Source organism: Haplochromis burtoni, unplaced genomic scaffold (genome assembly GCF_018398535.1).
Source record: "Haplochromis burtoni strain Fernald_Lab_line unplaced genomic scaffold, NCSU_Asbu1 Contig_134, whole genome shotgun sequence".
In the NCBI taxonomy this organism is placed as follows: Eukaryota; Metazoa; Chordata; class Actinopteri; order Cichliformes; family Cichlidae; genus Haplochromis; species Haplochromis burtoni.
The window spans coordinates 1,602,845-1,621,119 of record NW_024582495.1 but is presented as its reverse complement, the minus strand read 5'-3'; the positions used below and the strand labels follow the sequence as shown (position 1 = coordinate 1,621,119).

Sequence of the window (18,275 nt, the reverse complement as noted above, 5' to 3'; positions counted from 1 at the left end):
CAAAGATTCTGGCCATTCTCAAAAATCCTTTTTTCTTTTCTTTTCTTTTTTTCTTTTTTCTTTTTTAAAGAGGACTGCAGCACTGTGGATATTTTCATTTTTTCAGAACATTCTCTGTAAACCCAGGTGATGGTTGTTTGGGAAAATGCCAGCAGCTCAGCAGCTGAAATAGTGAAAGCCATCTGGCACCAACAACTATGACATGTTCAAAGTCTCTTACTGTAAATCACCTTTCTTCCCCATTCTGATGCTCAGTTTGATCTTCAGTGGGTTTACTTGACCATGTCTACATGCCTAAATGCATTGAATTGGTTATATGTGATTAGCTGATTAGATATTTATTTAAACCAGGAGTTGAGCAGGTATACGTAATAAATTGGCTGGTGAAATGTATTAAGGAATTTATATACTCAGAAATTACATTGTCCTATTTGATATTGTTGCAAATAGTGACATGCTGTTTGGCTAATAAGCTGGTATGTCTTAAAGTCTGACTTGAAATAAACTGAGTGTCAGAGCAACAAGATACATCGTGACCAGAATGCAACGTCATGCCCGTTAAAGTGTCCACGGATAAAGCAAAACCGATCACCTGAACAACACAAGCGTCATGTTAGCTCAAACACATGTAACTGCATAACTTCACTATATTGATCCGTGAATGCAAACATTACAGAAAATAACTGTTGAATTGTTGCTTATTGCCAATAATTTGCACCATTTTAGATCAGTTCAGTTAAAGTTATGAACCTGTATGCTGTTTTATGTCAATCCGCAGTGCTGCACTTGGCCAGTTGCTTTTGTGACTGACTCAGAGGAAACCGTAAAGGCCATTGTGTTAAAACTGGTGAAATGTTGCTATAGCAATCATCTCTGTTTGCCTTCAGAAGTCACTTAATTTTGTGGTTTTTAAATATCAAAGCCAAAGATTTTTTTTTTAATGTACACAAAGTCTTCAGATAAGATTCAAGAAGGCCAATTATGGATATATCAAAGTCACGAGATATTCATCAGGGAGTTATTGTGGTCAAATGCTTTTTGAATCCTTTTGAAAAATCTAGTTAAAACGAGACAGCAGGCAAACCACAGCAATTCACATGTGAAGCACTTGATAAACGTGCTGTGATTGTTCAGTTAGCTAAAGTGCAAACCATCTACTCGTGACATGAGTTTTGTCACTGATCATTGCCAGCTCCTCTAATTTATTTATTTATTTTAAAGTGATAATATTAAAACAATCGACCCTAGAACTAAGTCGAGCCAAAGCCACTAAAACATTCAACATTCACAAATGTCATTTTATGCTACTTTTTGCTTTACTTTTAATCCAATTTGTTTTTATTTATTAATTACCCAATGACCACCACTGTTATTATTTCACTGGTCACTAGAAAACAAAGAACTAAGCAAACCTGGAAAGGAAATATTTCTTCTTTTTTTAAAGTGACATAACATAAACCCAAACACAAGCTCAGGAACTAAATCATTAGAAGACGGTACTTGGTTGGAAGAGCTGGAGGCAAAAGGTCCTTTTGGCTCAAAGGGCTCTGGGGACTCCCTGAGGGTAAATACCCAGTGAAGGGCTGCCTTGTGAACTACACCCCTTTTTAAACACTTTTGTTTTGTTTTTTTATGCATTCACATCAACAGCAGGCATGCTAAAGTGACTTTATAGTCAGTCAGCAGTTGGTATGAGTCAAAAAAAAAATTTTTCCTTCACTGTGTATTTTCTTTTTCATTTTTAAATGCTAGTTGTTGTTGCTGCATTCATGAATGCACTTACAAGTCTTGACCAATCGCTGTTAAACCTATGTTACTACGTGTCCCTGAAGCAAGATCTAGTAAATCTCCTCTTTCATCATTTCAAAAAACAGGGTGTTTCCTCCAAAAATTAAAAGAAATGCCAAAAAAGAGTCTATGCTGAGGCGAATAGGCTTACAAAGATCACAAAGTCCACTTTAAACGGGCAGCTGGTGCAGAACATTCCACATTACTGAATTAAACACATCTCTGTATGCAAAGAGTCGTGACTATGACAATAAACCTCCCACTGGAAAACAAAGCTCTTTGTGGATGTTTTGGAAAGGCTGGCAGCAGCAATAAAAGATTTGTTTCATTTCCTTAACCATCTGCTAAGTCGCACATTTTATGAAATCTAGTCAGTCATTTCCCAAAAAACATCCCTAGGAAAATATCTTATGTAAGCTGCAACTCAAACTGACTATATGTGCCCCCCAACTCCAAAAGTTTGATTGAAAAGAGCTTTGTGATCTCGATGCTCTAGGCTACAGCTTTGTTGATGTAATTACAAAAGATTTCAGAGGCAACAAATAGCTGGTCTAAATAAAATGCTACAAACCCAAAGTAACATAAATCATCCCGCATGCTGGGAATACTTTATTTGTAATTTATCATTCCCTAACTAGTTTGAACTGTATTTGGTTTTCCGGTTTGATTGGGGGGGGGTGTATATATGAAAGGAAATCACAATAAAGACACCTGACAAATTTTTTTTTTCCAAAAAAAACCCCCAAACCCAAAAATCTTCAAATAGAGTTCCTCAGTTGAAAGTCCACTGTGTATCCAATGGCTTTAAACCCTACATGACATGTTAGAAAGAACTCACATAGGAATAGAAAGCCATAAGACGCATGTGTGGTTTGATTTGGAAGGCAGTAATACACAAACAGTGACTCGGATGCATTGAGAGAACTCATGTATTTAAGGTCCAGAGCTCGAAAACAAAAAGAGAGGAAAAACAAGGGTAGGTTTCAGACAGCATTCAGGATTTAAAACTCACATCCGCATGAATAATTAACTAAAGAAAGTGGAAGTATTCTTCTGAGGCCCAGGGGAGTAAAATGAGACTGTCTTGTGAGTCATTAGACAGTAGAAATTGTATTTTTCACAGCACAGACTCAAATAAATTGACCCCTTGCTGATGTTTGAATCTTACAGCAGTATTCTGCAAGGTCTTCAGTTCCTGAGGGGGTTTGGAAAATAATCTTTGATTAAAAATGCTGTTTTAAATCAATGTCTATAGAGAAAAGGTGCAGTGTTAATCAAAAGGATTTTGTTTCTGAATTCAAAACACATTACATAAACTATATTCTCTAGCAACCCTTGCCTGACTTCATTAAGCACAAATGAGATCATTTCCCCAGCACTGGGCACAAAGCTCTGCAATTTTTAAAAATGGCAGAGATTATTTTTCACAAAAATAAAGACAACATTTGCATCCATTTTGTCTAAAATAAAAGCCATGATACTGATAGGCTGAGCTTCATTCATTTGTTATATTTCTTTTGATATTCGTTCATACAGCCATGACTCTTGAATCCTAAACAAGTTCCAGAATTTCTGTATACTGAACCGACAGACCAGACTGTTCACCCCAATTTTAAGCACTGCTAACTATTGGAAGTGTTCTGGGCCATTTTCAACCCCTCAGTGAGTGGAGACTGAGCACTCAAGCTATGCAGGCCAAATCTGCTCACCCAGATGTCTTCTCAGATTATAGTAGCCTTTATAAAAACATGAAAAAATCTTGTGGACAGAAAGAAAAAGGGCCACTATGGAGGACAGAGGAGGCATTTGTTGACATTGTATCAAGTGTAACGCTGAGGTATTTGAGGCACAGAGAGGCCAGGTATTTGTCAGTCAGTTTTTCTTGTGCTTTTGCTGTCTCCAACTCAAACAACAAAAGCCCCATTGAGACAGCCTCCTCTTTTTTTTCCTCTAGACAAGCACACAAAGCTTCCTGTACTAGGCTGCAACTGTCCGGTACTGAGACAACCACTTTTAGTTGCCCTTTTATGCACCTGTTTTATGTTTTACAGTACTAGCAAGAGCATAAAATACTTTATAAGACATTGTGTCTCGTGATTTTTCTGCGTTTGACTTTGCTTTTTATGTGTTCGTAAGGCCAAACTTCCATACAAGGCAACTTTATTCCACAGAGATAACAAAATGAAGCACAAGCCCAGCAGGATTTCTTGAGGTTCCAATCATCTGACTGTTTGCACACTTAGATCAATATCTCGCTGGTATTGCATATGCTGGATATTCACATGACCTCTGACAGAGAGCATTAGCTACTTATTGGAGGAAAGTGTTTACTCAATCAGCCATTTCCAGGTTCAAAAAAAGACCATTGGCACCGAGCTTCAGGGAGCCTGTGCTCGTGCATGTCTCAGCATAAATTAGTAAAGCCCCTGTGTCAGTCTCTGTCCAGACGGGAAGGTGAATCTCAGCCACAGGCAGGATTAGCTTTAATCCCTAAACATCGTACGTGGTCCTTCTCAGCTGGGAGCCAATTCAGGCAATCATCATTGTCCAGATGTTTTTAAAGGCTCTTGATTATGGCTATATTTTATCATTTTTAATGCATTTCCCTGTTTTGTAGCAGAGAGGTATGGGCAGTAAGCAAACTTTCTCCAAAATATACAGGTGCAAAGATACAAAAGCACAGCAAATGACTCATATTGAACGAATTGACATCTGGACACTGATTTTTGCTCTTTATAAAAGCTGTGGAGGTATGTTATCCTATACTTAATTGTAATTAACCAAAAACACATGCATTTCACTGACAGACAAGACAGCCAAAACATGCTGAAGTACTGCATACAACATATGAAAGCGCTGGAACATTACTGAAGCTGCTTCTTTTCCTCACTGTCAGCCTTGATGAAAACAAACGTCTATTTTGGCCGGCACACTTTTTAAAGTGATGGTGACCTGCATTCATAGTGCCCGATGCATTCCTGCGCTATAAATCTGACTCTTACCTCCTTCTCCCTCTCCTGCGTCCCTCGCTGGACCAAGTATGGCATCCCGTCAGCCTAATACTGTATGGAGAGACAATGGGTAGTGGGGGGGAGGAGTTACTATGTGAGCAGGAGCTAAAGTGGGGAGACAGAGGGAGTAAAAGCAGAATGAAAACTGGGAGAGAGAGAGAGGGGGGGCGAGGAGGGGGGGCGCTCAGGAGGGAGATCGTTCGCTCACAATACTCTCAAAACACGAATGTGATGAAACGTTACATGAATGGCAATTCACCCCCCTAACCACCCCCTGCCTCCCACCGCCACCCCCTTCCCACCACTCCTCAAATACGTTAAAAACAGCAATCCAAAATCTGTCCTCATGTGGGAAATGTAAGGAAAAACAAGAGACCAAAAGAGAATGGGTCCTGATTTTAAACAAGTCCCTTTCTTTGGCTTTCTTTGAATGAGTTCTTAAGATTCGTAGTTGGCAGAGTGCCCATGGGTCCTGGATGGAAAAGGATAAAAGAGGGGCTGAGGTAGGGGGGCTGTCTATTGTGTTTGTTCCCTTCCTTTCAGTCTTGGCACTCCAGTTGATCTTTGCAGCCAGTTTGCTGAATATTCCACTCATTTATTCCTAGGTGGCATACAGAAGATTACATTTTTTCTTATTCACAATGCCCGTGTCTTCTCCCACTGATGACACAAACTTTGTCTTTTGTCGTTCTCCACGTACAGCGTTGACGGTCTGGGTTTAAAATTTTAAGGCTTTAAGCCAGTGCTGCTCTGAAGAGCCTGGTGTCTTTAGAGTTTGTCAAGCTTTGTTTGGGCCTCTTTTCTCCCTCCTTTGTCTTCCTTATAGTCTATCACTAGTAGAGGGAGACTGCTGTTTTGCCTCGTGAATCTGAGCTGAAGACAGCAGGTGCTGCTGCCCCTCTCTGAGCCACACTCAATCACAGCTTTCTCCCCCTTCATCCATTTCCTCTACTAATACCCCCCCCCCCTCCTCCCCCTGTCGATGTGGGGCGGCGGGGGGGTTTGGATAAGGAAAATGGGCTACTGTATAATGAAACACACCCTGTGAAAAGATGCAGTTTGCCGAAGGTTTTAATTGAGTGACGTCACATTAGTGTGGTTAGAATGGCTTTATGAGCCATGTGGCACAGAAGCAAAGGCGATCGTGTAAACAGCGTAAAGGATTAATGCAACTGTATCGCTTGTCAGTCACCACTGCTGCTTGTGCTGCATCAGTGCCGCAAGAAAAGCCCTGTTTTCACTCAGTCTACACCCCCCACCCCTCTTCCTCCTTACCCACAAACCCTTCGCTCCCTCTCGCTGTCTTTCTCTCGCTTCCCCTCAAATAGACACACAGGCTTGGTTCATTACTATTCACCAGGTTTCACTAAGACACGCATCATTGCTCTGCTCTCTACAACTGTGTCGGGAGAGGCGCGGGGGGTGGGATAGGAGGACAGGGAGAAGAAGGGAAAAGCAAGAGATATCTTATGATAGAAAAGAATAAATCTCTATTGTTTTCTGTCCTTGGACATGTGTACAAACATATATTACCAGACAGCTGTATGTATGCATGAGTTGTTCTCTCCTCTGGCTGACAGAAAAATCTTCAGGGGGAATACAGCTGGGTTCAGTCCTCAGTGAAGAAATCTGTTATCCTTTGTGTGGTTTTGAATTCATCCCTTGCCTTTCATTGACTCTGCTGAGATCATACACTCTATCGCAGCATTCAAATTATTATCTGCGCTGATATACTGACAAATTATTTCATCCATGAAAATGGGCACAGTGCTTGATTTTCTTTCTGTGTGTTAGCTCAGTCTAAGGCATCTATAGTCTAGAGCACTTCACTGTGAAACTAATCCTTTGTTATGCTGCTTTTAATTGCACTCTTTACTCAGCTGCTGTCGCTAGATTACAATTATTCACAGGGAAATGCAAAACCAGGAGACAGGAGGAAGCTATGGAACAGTGTTAAGTGGATTTACTGTTAAGTGGCGCTGCAGGGACTAGTTAGTCCTCAAAAAAAGGTATGACAATCACATGATTTGATGCTATGACCAGAAGTTCCCTGATATTAGCTTAACAACATTAGTATTTGAATAGTGTATCTTTACTGTTTATTGCTGAAATATTTGTGAACAGCCTTTTAAAAATGTAATAGGCATTTTTCTCATGAGCTGAGCGTCAGTGGCATCTGATGAGTAATATATTTAAAGATTAAATGTACTATTGCAAATTAGAGCCCATCAAAGATCGTAAAATTACTCTAAGAGGTTTTAATGTGGGGCAGGATGGTGCTTTACAGAAAGAAGTTCCATGGATTTAAATTCACCATCTGCCAAAGCCTTTCTGTAAGGAGTTTGCATGTTCTCTCCATGACTGTGTGGGGCTCCCCAGAGTTCATAGACATGCAGTTAGTAGGGTTTAGCTAATTTCTGATTCTAAATTGGTCCTATCTCTAAATGGCTGTCTGTGTCTCTGTGTTAGCCCTGCGACAGACAAACTGTCCTGGGTATACCCTGCCTCTTGCCCTATGGCAGCTGGGATGGCCTCCAGCTCTCCCATGACCCTGAATTGGATAAGTGGAAGAAAATGGATGGATGAGTGATTTTAATGCCAAAATTAAAGCATTAGATGAAAAAAAAATCAAAACAGAGAAAAACCTAAAAATAAATGTTTAAAAGTGAACTTGAATTAGAAATGTATTTTTCAAATGTTTTTGAATTATCTGTCAAAAACAGATGTCATACTAGAGCAAGAAGTGGCATAATTAGCTATTAAACAGCTATCAACAGAAGCAGCGCTGCTCTACTGATCTGAACTACACAAGCTCCAGATGTGGGATCAACAGCTGTGCTTTGAGCTGTCCTTGGTGTGGAATCCTGACTGAAGTCTTTGGATAATCATCAATGGTCCACTGAACTTAAACATCAATTGACATATTATTAAAGCCTCAACTATTAGAGGAAAAGGGTATTACTCAGTCCAGTTCTTTACAAAACCCGAGTGACATCCTCAAAGACGATTTATACTCATTAGAACACAAGAAAAGCCTTTCTTAAAGATTCATGATAAACTCTGGAGCTACATTAAAACAAAACTCCCACAAGGCCAGGCCTTATTTCTCTTGCTTTCTTCTTTTTACTAATATGTATATACTACTTGTGCAACCCAAAATGCTTTGTTTGAAGTTTTTTTCTGTTTCTTTGTTATCATAATTAGAAAACTCTTTTAATTAGTATACCTGCTAAATGTTTACTGAGGATATATTTCATTAATTTCTTCTGCAATATACACAAGAAGCAACTAAAAAGAAATGTTTTTTTGTTTGTTTGTTTGTTTTTTACAGGATATGATTATCCATTTTAATTCAATTCAGTTCAATGAAATTTTATTTATATGGCACCAAATCACCAAAACTGTTGCCCCTCATTGGACAATAGCCAGTTATTGTTGCCATTAATGTTGCCATAATAGTTACTGTCAAGATCCCAAAAGGGATGTTATGCAGGGTGGGATAGAAAATACACAGAACTGCAATGATGTGTAAATATCTACCCCTAAATTCAGACTAATCTAGAATTTATTTATTTATTTATTTATTTATTTATTTATTTATTTAGGACAGTGCATGTTAATGAACATAAATGTAAAAAAAAAAATTACATGAATGTAAACATACCAGATTATAGCCAAGGGCTAATTTCCATCTGTTGTCCTTAAGCATAAAAATAGACATAATAATTCATAAAAATTCATCATTCATTCATAATAAAAATTCCATCACCAAACTTACACATACACACCATTCTGTTCCCAAATAAAACATTAAAACTATACTATACTAGCTTTTCAAAATGTATTTTCTAATGTTATAGAGAGAGATCATTATTTTGTTTAATAGTTCACAAGTCATATTTGATCACGACAGTCGTTTGACTCAACATACTTACTTTTTTTTACACTGGCAAATATTAGAATTTTCTTCCACAGGGAACACCATCCTGTACAGCTGTTTAGATGTTAATTGAGCTACACCTGAGATGACTTGAAGGCTGTGGAAATGCTATGTCAGAGTTCAAGACAGTTGTCTGTGTCACAAAAGTTGTTCTCACTTTACTTGATTAAATCACTGTGGTGAGTCATAATGAACACGACTTTGTTTGAAGCCAATTATGTTCAGAGTTTCAGTCTAAGATCAACTGAAAGTTCTAGTTTAAGTGCTGTATACGTTCTCTGCTGGGGGAATTATAGTTCTTTATACTATATTTTACACTGAATTCTTTGTAGATTTTGTAATTATGGTTCTATGCTATTGAGTGTTGGAATTTTCTTTGTGTATTGTGAATGTGAAAGCCCAACAGGGGTTGAAAATTAGCAACAGCTATAAACTCCATATGCTGCACATTAATTTCAGCCTCCATATTGGTATGTTTAACTATTTTGTCCCTTTTAAAATAAGTAAATAACAAATATATCATTAGCGTTACAGTGTTACATAATGGACAAGAAACTGCTACTGTAGCACCTTAATCACTACTGATACTTTGCTGCTAAAATATTTATACCCACACTTCTATATTTACTCCATACTGTTACTCAGGTTGTTACTCAGGTTGTTGCACTTCACTCATTTGTGTTACTCTATTACTTATCTGTATTATTTATTACTCATTTGTATTATTTTATTGCTATTTGGTACTATTTTATTACTTGTCATTCTGTTGTTTTTATGGAAAACAACCCGGCCTCATGTAAACATGCAGTGAGAATGACAGTAAAGCTTCCTTGAATCCTTGAATCCTTTTTGACATTGATTTCTGGTGCATCAATCTATTGTCTCATTTGCAATACTTTTGCATTTAGGTTTTTTATGAGCATTTTGTCACCATCATTTGATAATAACTGATTGGAGCAGGCAGCGCTCAAATGTGTGAAGAAGAAGAGTCATACAATGCATGAAACACCCCTTTTTCATGAGTGTACAAAGATCCTGAAGCAGGGAAGCCTGTGGTAACAGAGACTGGTGATTAACATTGTTGTGATACCAGTTATCAGTGACTGGGGTTTTTAGGTTTTGTCATTCCAGCTAACACGAAGAAAACTTGGCTATGTTGAACTTCCTTTCTTCCTTCGTAGTGCACCTCTCTGTAATGTAAAGTGTTAGTTAGTGTAAACCCTATAATCACTTTCAAATAACCTAATTTATTAAAGCATCATTTAAAGTCCTGTAAATAATTATAATTACACTAGATTGGTATATTCAAGCACAAAGGACGTTCACAAGGGGGCAAGATCTTAACTGCATCACCAAATGCTAGGTTGAAAGCACAGAGCTTCAGAGAATGGCACTGTTTTGGCCTGCACTCATTTCTGTTTGCATACCACATTTCCCTGCCTCTATTTTGAGCCTGAGGAGATGTGAGGAGGTGCACTGCAGGGCATTTCCATCCAGGGCTACAGGGACTGTGGGAGAAATGTGGATAGGTGACCGATGTATTTCTTATTGCCTCAGAAGGAGCCTGTGTCATGGCTACTTTAGCTTATCACTTTAGCTGTGTTAATGCATGATTTATGTATGACTGCCTGAGTCGATAATTGTATACTATGTCATTGTGGCTTCTTTCTTATCATGCTCATTAAAGTAATAATTTTACGTGATTATTTTTAATGTGTATAGAATTTTGAAGATGTATTTGAGAGTAGCATAGAATTGAAAGGGGTTTCTCTTCTATTACAAAACATTTGGTCCTTTGCTGAGCAGGCTTTTTGGATCCTAAATGAATGGTTTAAAGTATAAAGAAGCAAACACTAGAGGTGAGAGTGAGCAGAGAAGAAGGAAAACTAGCATTCATCTCATGATTCCTGTCACACTTTCCTGGCACTGTCTCTGGCCTCTGATTGAAGATTGGATAAATGTCAGCTTATGGAGATGAGAGAGAAGAGCAAGATAATGCTATTTTGGACCTTTATATAGCAGCCATCAGCAACTATGTACTCAACTAAAAAAAAATGCTGTTCTGGAAAGGTAGACAGTAAAACAGTAAATGGACTTCATAAATATATAGTGCTTTCTGAACACTCTGTTCTCTGCATTCCTTTACAAGTAAGGGGGAGAATAGAGAGGACAACCACTTAAAAGGTATCATTTTATACATTTAGTTATCTCTGAATTTGGTTCATCAACATATTTTTTCATTCTAAAGAGGCAATTGAGTGTTTAAATTTTTTTCAGAGGCAAACCAAACGGAGTTTACCTTGAATGGGATGAAGGCAATGCTTTTACACCATCTAGTGTTGAAAGGTTGAAGAGAAGCCTGCTGTTCTTGAGTGACTTTGTTCTTTCACTGGAATGTTTGAGTTTCACTTTGCAGAATTTAAACCATCTGTTTAAGAGGGTTTCAGCAAAACCAAACAATGGTGGATTCTACTTTAGATTTTTATCTTTCATCTATTTTCTGCTGAAAATGTACCTGTGTCATTTCTGAAATTTTTATATAGAGTCACGTGAAAATGAAAGTAGACCCTCTTTCGAATCATCTGGTAATTAGGTTGTATTTACTTCATTTTAAGACAAGCTAACACCATGTGTCACTTTTTATTAAACAAAACGAATCCTAAATTTGGAAGTAGTGTACACCCTTACTGCTTCCAAAGGAATAAAGAGGAGAAGTAGCAGATGGGTGATGGTAATCAAATGCACTTAAATAACTGATCATGTTTTGGCATTTTGTTCATTTGGTGCATTCAAATGGGTGATAACACAATGCCAAAGAGGAAAGATATCAGCAATGATCTTAAAAGAACTATTATTGCTGCCCAGCTATCTAGGAAAGATTATAAGGTGATTTTCAAACAATTTAAAGTCTATAACTCTACTGTGAGAATGATTATTTACCAGTGGAAAACATTCAAGACAATTGACAGTCTTCACATCAGGATCTGCAATGCTCAAAGAAATTGCAAAAACCCAAGGGTTATCTTAGGATACAGGCTTGAGTTGGCATGGACAGACACGACCAAAGTCGAGATATCTGGTCATAATGCACAGTGCAACAGCATAAAACACAGCATATCTGCACAAATGCCTCATACCAGCTGTCAAGCACAGTAATGGAAGGGTGATGATTTCAGCTTATTTTGCAGCCACAAGACCTGGGTAACTTTCAGTCAGATTTGAAAATGAAGTCCTCTAAACACCAAAGTATTCTACTGTCAAATGTGAGGCCATCTTTCCAAGAGGAAAAGTTGGCCCTAATTGGGTCATGCAACAGGGCAAAGAATCCAAGTACAAATCTGCAACAGAATGGCTGAAAAAGAAAAAAAAATCAAGGTGTTGCAATGAGCCGGTCAATGTCCAGACCGCAAGCGGCTTGAAAGGCTGTGCATAAACGAATCCCAGCAAATCTCAATGAACGGAAGCAACACTGTAAAGAAGACTGGGTCAAAATCCTTCCCCAATAATACAAGGGACTGAAAGTCATACAGAAGGCACTTGCTTCAAGTTATTGCTGTTAAAAATGGATGTACAAGCCATTCATGGGGTGTACTTAGTGTTTCACACACTGCTTCTATATGTCGTTAAATTAATATTAAACAAGTAATTTAAGTAATTTTAAAACCTGGCATAAAGCAGATGATTTTTTTTTATTGACCCAACATGCAATGCAATACAAAAAAATAAAACAATATACGATTGAAATGAGCCATTCTGCACTGCTGAATCCTTTTAAAGTATATTCCAGTGCAAATAGTAATGAACTTTACATATTTTTTAAATGTTGGCATTTCTTCTAGTACTTGTCTGAGATTTTTAATTAGAAGATCTGAGACCTTTTTTGCCACAGGCAATGTGAAAACTTGAAGGCTGCAGTCAAAATACACTCACAAGAGACTTTCAGTGAAGTGGGAGAGATCTTATGTTTGGCAGTCTAATGTTAATTAGATGGGATTAGGTTGCAGTTTAAAAGCTCATAAAAATATATATTTTTGTGGTTAAAAAAATGTATTAAAAGCAATTTTAAACTAAGAGAACGTGCATGTGAACGGCTACACAAGTATACATTTTTAAGGCAATATAAAGGCAGATGAAGTATCTCTTCCTAAACTAACCAGGGTAAATAATAATTTAATTCAAAAGTAGATGTCCTGCTTCAGTAACCAGAAACTGCTGTTTATTTTTAACACTCCCTGACATGCCTCTAAGATAATGTTAGTTGACAATTACCAAAAGAAGCTGCTGTATCTCCAGAAGAGGAAATGGATGTTAATGAATGCCTGCACGTATTTCTAAAGTAACTGACCTTCATCTCCATGTCGAAGACAAATCAGTTACACATCTTACAGGGGCTAACTGTGAATCTTAAATACAACACTGTGCAGAAAGGTACAGCTACAGGAAAATGTGACTGTTTGTGAATGTTCTATATAAGAGGTGCAAAGACAACAAACAAAGAAAAGAATCAAGATTTTTTTTTTGAAGAAGAAGAAGAAGAAGACATCTGAATAATGCATGCATCACAGTTTTGTGTTTATGGGGAAATGCATTCACTGTAGATGAAAATAAACATTCAAATGATATACCAGATGATGTGCTGATTATTGATTGAATAAAATTGGACTAAAAAAATACTACAAATAAACAAAAATTTTTTTAAAAAGGTTGTCAGTATGTGAATATATAGTTCAGTAAAACTCCTAGTATCTTTTACTGCACCAGTGCCTGTTATAAAACCCACGATTAAAGTTGAACAGAGTCAGTTTTAATGAAAAACCAGTGTTAAATTTGCCTCCACATTTTACAACCTTGCCGGAAGCCCATATTTGGTCACAACCAGTGGAGATTTGCTTCTTTTATGCAATCATTATAGGGATTAGCTATTAACTCCATTCATCCCTCCATTCATTTTCTTTCGCTTATCCAAATGTATTAAGTCCTTTATTTTATTCATACACCTCAAGGTTAAGTACTTCAACAGCTGACTCATCGCACTTCATTACTGAATTCAGATTGGGGTTTTTTTTTTAAATCCCAAAAAACTCTCCCAAAAATCGAAATCATGTTGGAGCCTTAAAGTGCAATTTGTCTGCTAGTTTCTCTGCAGGTTGACATTAGTTCTTGAAGTGGAGGCCAAGGTAAAGACTGCAGTTGCTTTTCACACATTAACTATCCCCACTTGCCATCCTGAACTTTATACTGGGCCGGCACTACTGCTAATATGTTAAAAGTGCTGCACAAAAAAGGGGCAATGATTAAATTAACAGTCAAAATATTTCATACTGGAATGAAAGAAAAAGTAAGTAAGCTTCAGCATCCTGTGACAATGAATGTCTGAAAAAATCCATCAGACTAGACAAAGTGTGCCAGTGAACTAATAGTTATAGGCATATTTATATAATATTGCTATAGACTATATATATTGACTTTTTTTTTACTCAATTCTAAACAAAAATTATGTTTCTTAAAGATTTACAATACAATTTACAAGCCTGAATGGATAGAGAGTGACATTGTCTTATTAATTATAGATACAGAGATTTTATAACCAACAAATACTATAGGCCTATTTGCAGTGGGCAAAAATGACAGTTGGCCGAAACACAATTTTTGTTTGTTAACATTTTATATCATATTGTGATGTTTTTATTACACAAACGTCTTTTGTAATGTGTCTGAGTTTTCCAGGTGTCAAAGAAAAGACAACTTGTCAATGAGACACACATGTATAATTGCTTCCTGAGTGACACATTTTCCACTGTATGATTCGATACTACTAGCTTGTAGTATTTTACCTCACAAACCGGTTTTCAATGCTAATCATTGACACAATTCAAGTGGGGATATTTTTGTCGGAAGAATCTCAACTTCATCCATTAACTCGAGAGGACATCCTTTCCTGTTAAGCAATACAAAGTGGTTAGGGCTTAAAGCTTTAAAAGGGATCAAGAAACTCATTATGTTGCAGCAAGTATCCACGAAAACTCTGTGAAGCTGCTTTCCCATAACGCGTATGCAAAAGTTGGTTCTAAAAGGGAAAAAAAATATCTTCTTGAAAGTGTCACTGAGCTACATCAATTTTTATTGAGCCCAAGATGTTTCTGGATGAGCGGATTGTAACTCTGTTCAAAAGGAATGCCCATCACACACTCACTTACTGGAGTGTTTTCTTCAGCTTTGGACTCTGCATTGCTTTTCTTGGACCTACGATTTTAGACTTGCAATGTCAAACAAACTCAACACTTAGTCAGATCACCTGGGTGTTTTTTGCCCAACAGTTCTGCTTATTGATTGGTAGCTCTGTTGGTGGTATTTTCAAGAGAACGTAAGTACCACAATCTCGCAACTAGAGTCTGTGCTGTCATATTAAAGTCTTGAAGGCCTGCATAAATGACCTCTCGTTCTCGCTTTTCTTTTTTAAAGGTTGTTGACCGCTCTTGCGGCCTTATTTTTTTCTGCTCTTGTCATCTCTGTAATATTTGCCATCATCCCTCTGTGCAATAATGTCCTTGTTTTGGCCATTGCCATGGCTGTCTCTGGTTTGGCAATGGGTCTGATTGACACTATTGCTAACATCCAACTGGTGACCATATATCAGAAGGACTCTGCCATTTTCCTACAGGTGAAAAAGTACCGACATGATCAAAATACTGAAATTCAATGAGCCGATTCAGATGTGTTTGCTTTGTCTGTCAAGTATTATCGAGATATTATATAGAGACAAAACGATGAGAATATTTGCAAAAGATTCTCAATAGGAGTGCCCTGTGAAGTTAGGTGCTAGTAATATACTGTGTTCTTCAAAAACTGCAGTAAGTAATGTCCTTGGCCTTTCTACTTTTTTGCAGGCTCTTCATTTTTTCATTGGGTTCGGTGCCCTAGTGAGCCCACTGATTGCAGATCCTTTCCTCTCAGAGACAGGCTGTGGGAATCACACAGGGAATGAGACTGAGGTCATACATCATTTCAGAAGCATGCTGAGAAACAGTCCAATCGTAGAGCACAGCATACCTCTGAGCAACCTGTCCCATGGGGTAGAGAAAGAGGAGTCCAGTGTGCACTATGCTTTCTGGATCATGGCACTTATTAATGTAAGAAGCTGAACAGATGTACATGAATGAGAGGAGCAGGGTTTTGTTTGTTTGTTTGTTTGATTGTTTGTTTGTTATTGTATGATTATTGTTTCTTGAAATAAGAAAAAAAAAAGTTGAATATTTGTGTACTTTCAGCTGCCTGTGCCCATTGCAGTCCTATATCTGATGTATCGAGAGCAGCTGATCCCATGTTGCCCCAGTGGCACGCCACGTCTTTTGGACAAGGATGAACTAGCAATGGAGAGCCAGCAGGGGGCCGAGGGCCCAGCTGTGGAACAGAATGAACATGAAGCTGGGGGTAAGGATATAGACGGAGAGATTTTTGCACCGGGACTATTTTAAAATGGAAAAATACACAATTTTTATGATTTTCCAACCAGTTTGGATAAAAAACAAAGGAATGAATTGCACTTTGTGTGCACCAATCTGTCATTTTGTGACTTTTTGCCCAGTTACAGGTCATGGGAGTATCTTTAGCTGCTGTCAGAATGATAACCTGCGCGAGCTGCCTTTATCCTTCTTTATGATTCATATTCTTGGTGGGATGGTGCTTTTTATGACTGATGGTATTGTGGTGAGTGAGGAGTGCAGATAAATGACATGGTGTTCATTTCACCTAATATTTTACACATAGTTTTATGTGTGCTTACAAAAATTGCTCCACATAAATCCCAGAAAGTAGAGCACATGAAAGAACGTCGATTTTCATTGCAGGGTGCATATGCCGGCTTTGTGTACACCTACGCTGTGGCACCACCGATGTCCTTGCCTCATAAGACGGCTGGTTACCTGGCCAGTATCTTTTGGGCAGCTATCACTGCTGGACGTTTGCTGTCCATACCACTCTCATATCATTTCCAGCCTGTGAAACTACTCATATTCAACCTGGTAAGGCCAATAAAAAATTTAGAGGTGATATATATCACTTGGTGATATATAAATGCTAAATGGAGCATATATCCTCTTCTTTGTTTTTTTATTTGTCTTTTACAGGCAGGAGCTATTGTTACTGTGTTGTTGCTGCTCATTTTCTACACCAGCAGCATCTTTCTGTTTGTCGGGACCTGTTTATGTGGCCTCTTTCTGAGCAGCATATTCCCTTGTATGCTTGCCTACACTGAAGACATCCTTGACTACCAAGGTAAGATGAAGTGTTATCTGCGCATTAAGAATAACTCAGCAGTAGAATGAGTGCAAGAGGTGAAGTAATAAACTATGCATGCATTTTTTTTACAGGTTGTGCAACCTCTGTCCTTGTGACAAGTGCAGGGATGGGAGAGATGGTAATGCAAGTTCTTGTTGGCTCAGTAAGTGTGATGACTATCTTCATTATTAAAGAGAGAATGTGCAGAAGTTGAAAAATGGGCTTTTAATTGCAAAGAAAAAAAACAAGCCCAGTCGAGATTTAAGATTCATGTTCAGGAGTTAAATTTTGCTGTCTCATCTGCAGATTATTCAGACTGAAGGCAGCTACAGCTTCCTGCTGTGTGGAATGATAATTGCCTGCATTGGTTTTATCCTCTTTATTGGTCTCCTGCTGTTCCATCGAATGCACAGAAATTACCTCACAGGTACAGCATCAGCCAGAATCCTCAGACACTCCTTTGAAATAAATAATTGTGGATGTGCTGAAAGTTTGTTTGTTTGTTTTTCTTTGCTCGTCAACCCCTCTCCAAACCCCCTGCCATCCAAACAGGAACCTCAAAAAAGTCAGCCATGGTGGAGGAGCCAGCAACAGAGCAGAACGGGGAAGTCAAAACAGAACAAATAGACAATGAAGAGAATATTCAAGAGAGCCCGAACTGATGTGTATTTAACCGCCGACTGGTATTGCAGTACAAAAAGGTCATCAAACAGTGTGTGTGCAAGTGTATCTTTTTTTGTGTGTTTTTGCAAAGCAGTACTGTTTTAGATGACAGTCTGGTCTTTTAGATTGTTTTTATAAATTACAACCTGCATTCATCAAATTGTGTTTTATTCTGTTTTATATTGCATTTACAATACATGATCAACATCAGAAGAGCTTCCACCACTGGCTCCATTAGCTGTGTTCATTCTGGTTATTAGTGAAGGGGACTCGACTGGGGTCAACAGGCTGGAAAACTTCACAAATAAATAGTTATTGTTAGGATAGTTCTGCTTATGCCTCTGGATTTGTAGGGTGAGAGAGCGAGGAAAACCAAACCCAGCTTACACTTTAACAGAGCAAAGTACACCCTGCACAGATCAACACAAGTTCCTAAATGGATTCCGTAATATATTTTCTTCCACATTTGGGCTGTTTTTGAGGAGATTAATTGTTGCGTACTTTCCTTAGCTATAAAAATTGAGTTATGGGGTTTGTAGTCATCCATAAAAGTAGTTCATACTATGGCATCTCCAAATTCGCTCTTTGTCAGCAAG

General features: G+C 38.1%; 1 protein-coding gene across 1 annotated transcript; it reads left to right on the top strand.

Moving 5' to 3' along the window:
* The first annotated feature begins 14,760 nt into the window (after window positions 1-14,760).
* On the top strand, window positions 14,761-17,858 carry mfsd4ab (major facilitator superfamily domain containing 4Ab). Its single transcript, XM_005930744.2, has 10 exons — window positions 14,761-15,103; window positions 15,202-15,400; window positions 15,627-15,869; window positions 16,008-16,170; window positions 16,325-16,446; window positions 16,587-16,760; window positions 16,866-17,013; window positions 17,109-17,179; window positions 17,323-17,443; window positions 17,569-17,858. The coding sequence occupies exons 1-10, from the start codon at window positions 14,874-14,876 to the stop codon at window positions 17,676-17,678; spliced, it is 1,581 nt and encodes a 526-aa protein (XP_005930806.1). The 5' UTR covers window positions 14,761-14,873; the 3' UTR covers window positions 17,679-17,858.
* The last annotated feature ends 417 nt before the right edge of the window (window positions 17,859-18,275 follow it).